General features: G+C 34.7%; 1 protein-coding gene across 1 annotated transcript in view; it reads right to left on the minus strand.

The window, feature by feature from the left end:
- The window catches only part of LOC106872908 (papilin), a 151893-nt gene that overhangs the window by 62532 nt on the left and 87592 nt on the right, over positions 1-1769 (minus strand). The window contains exon 31 of the mRNA XM_052978120.1: positions 1036-1187. Within this exon, the coding sequence (XP_052834080.1) occupies positions 1036-1187 (152 nt within the window). The remainder of the gene's footprint in view (positions 1-1035; positions 1188-1769) is intronic.

Genomic DNA, 1769 nt, shown 5'->3' on the forward strand with positions numbered 1-1769 from the left:
TTTAATTGAGTTTTTACCTGTAATTTTGGATTTTATCCCTAATATTATTATTATACAACACAATAGTAAAATATATAAATATATAGTTTTAGGGAAAAGAACCAAGGTTCATGATCATATATTTTACTCTGTGAAACTTAATTTAATTTTAATTTTTAATAAATTGATTTTAATTGAGTTTTTACCTGTAATTTTGGATTTTATCCCTAATATTATTATTATACAACACAATAGTAAAATACAGTAATCCCTCGACTATTGCGGGTGTTATGTTCCAAACCACCCCACCGATAGGTGAAAATCCACAAGGTAGAAACAGTAGTGTATTTTTTAAAAAATTATTTTTATAATTTTGTATATATTATATTTTAATATAAATGCAAAACAACACCACAGTGGAATCGATGTAAGCTTAAATAATAAACCATGACAGGTGAACAGTGATATGGCAAGGGATTACTGTATTTGCATTTCTATAAGGTAGTGTATATATACGCATATATATATATATATATATATATATATATATATATATATATATATATATATATATATATATATATATGTATGTATGTATATATATATATATACACATTGTATAAAGGATCTTGGGTAAGACCAAAACAATGTAAAGTAAATGCAAGGTAAATCACAAGAAAACAAATATAGGCATAGGAGTGGCTGTGTGGTAAGTAGCTTGCTTACAAACCACATGGTTCCGGGTTCAGTCCCACTGCGTGGCACCTTGGGCAAGTGTCTTCTACTATAGCCTTGGGCCGACCAAAGCCTTGTAAGTGGATTTGGTAGACGGAAACTGGAACAGGACTGACCTTGGGCCTAACAACAGCAACGCAGAAGACCACATTAGATAATGTAGTCCAAGATAGACTATGTCTATATAAAAGGCAGGATGGTCACAGGTGGAGCTTCTTTGATCATAGGGTCTCCTGGAACAGGACTGACCTTGGGCTAAACAACAACAACAAAGAAGAGCACGTTAGATAATGTAGTCTTAGATAGACTATGTCTGCTTACCTTTGATATTTAGTTGATATCTTTCCAAAGGTGTGTCTGTGATGTCATCGTTGCGTCGACAGGTGTATAAGCCAACATCTTTGTAGTCAACATCGTGGATCACCAGTTCCCATCCTTGTATATCGTGTCGGTTGTCTGCGAAGATGTCTTTGCTGATGAACAGAGAGAGGGAGAGGAGGAGGGATAGAACAAGGTATACGCCATATTTGAACAGGCATAAGGAACCCCCTATTTTTTTTGCCAAAAATTAGGTTTAAAAAATATGGGAGTTTCTTATACATGGATAGTGTTATAATCCCCTACAAAACCCTTTATCCAAATTTTAACCTCACAAAATTAAGGAGTTCCATATACCCTTTTTTGCCAAAAATTAGACTAAAAAAATATGGGAGTTTCTTATACATGGATAGTGTTATAATCCCTTGCAAAAGAAAAAGAAGAAAAACAAGAAGAAGAAGAACAACAACAACAAGAAGAACAAGAACAAGAACAAGAAGAACAAGAACAAGAAGAACAAGAACAAGAACAAGAAGAAGAAGAAGAAGAGGAAGAACAGCACTGACAACAGCAGAAACAGCTCTAAGGGTGTCCACTACAAGTGTCCACCTTAAAAGTGACCACTCACCCATTATGACTCCATGTGACAGAATAGCCGACGGCTTCTCCGCATTGCAAGACAACCTTCTTCTTAAGATCAACTCCAAGTTTTATGATGTTGCTGGACGGCGTCACAG

Source organism: Octopus bimaculoides, chromosome 30, assembly GCF_001194135.2.
Source record: "Octopus bimaculoides isolate UCB-OBI-ISO-001 chromosome 30, ASM119413v2, whole genome shotgun sequence".
NCBI classification, from domain to species: Eukaryota; Metazoa; Mollusca; class Cephalopoda; order Octopoda; family Octopodidae; genus Octopus; species Octopus bimaculoides.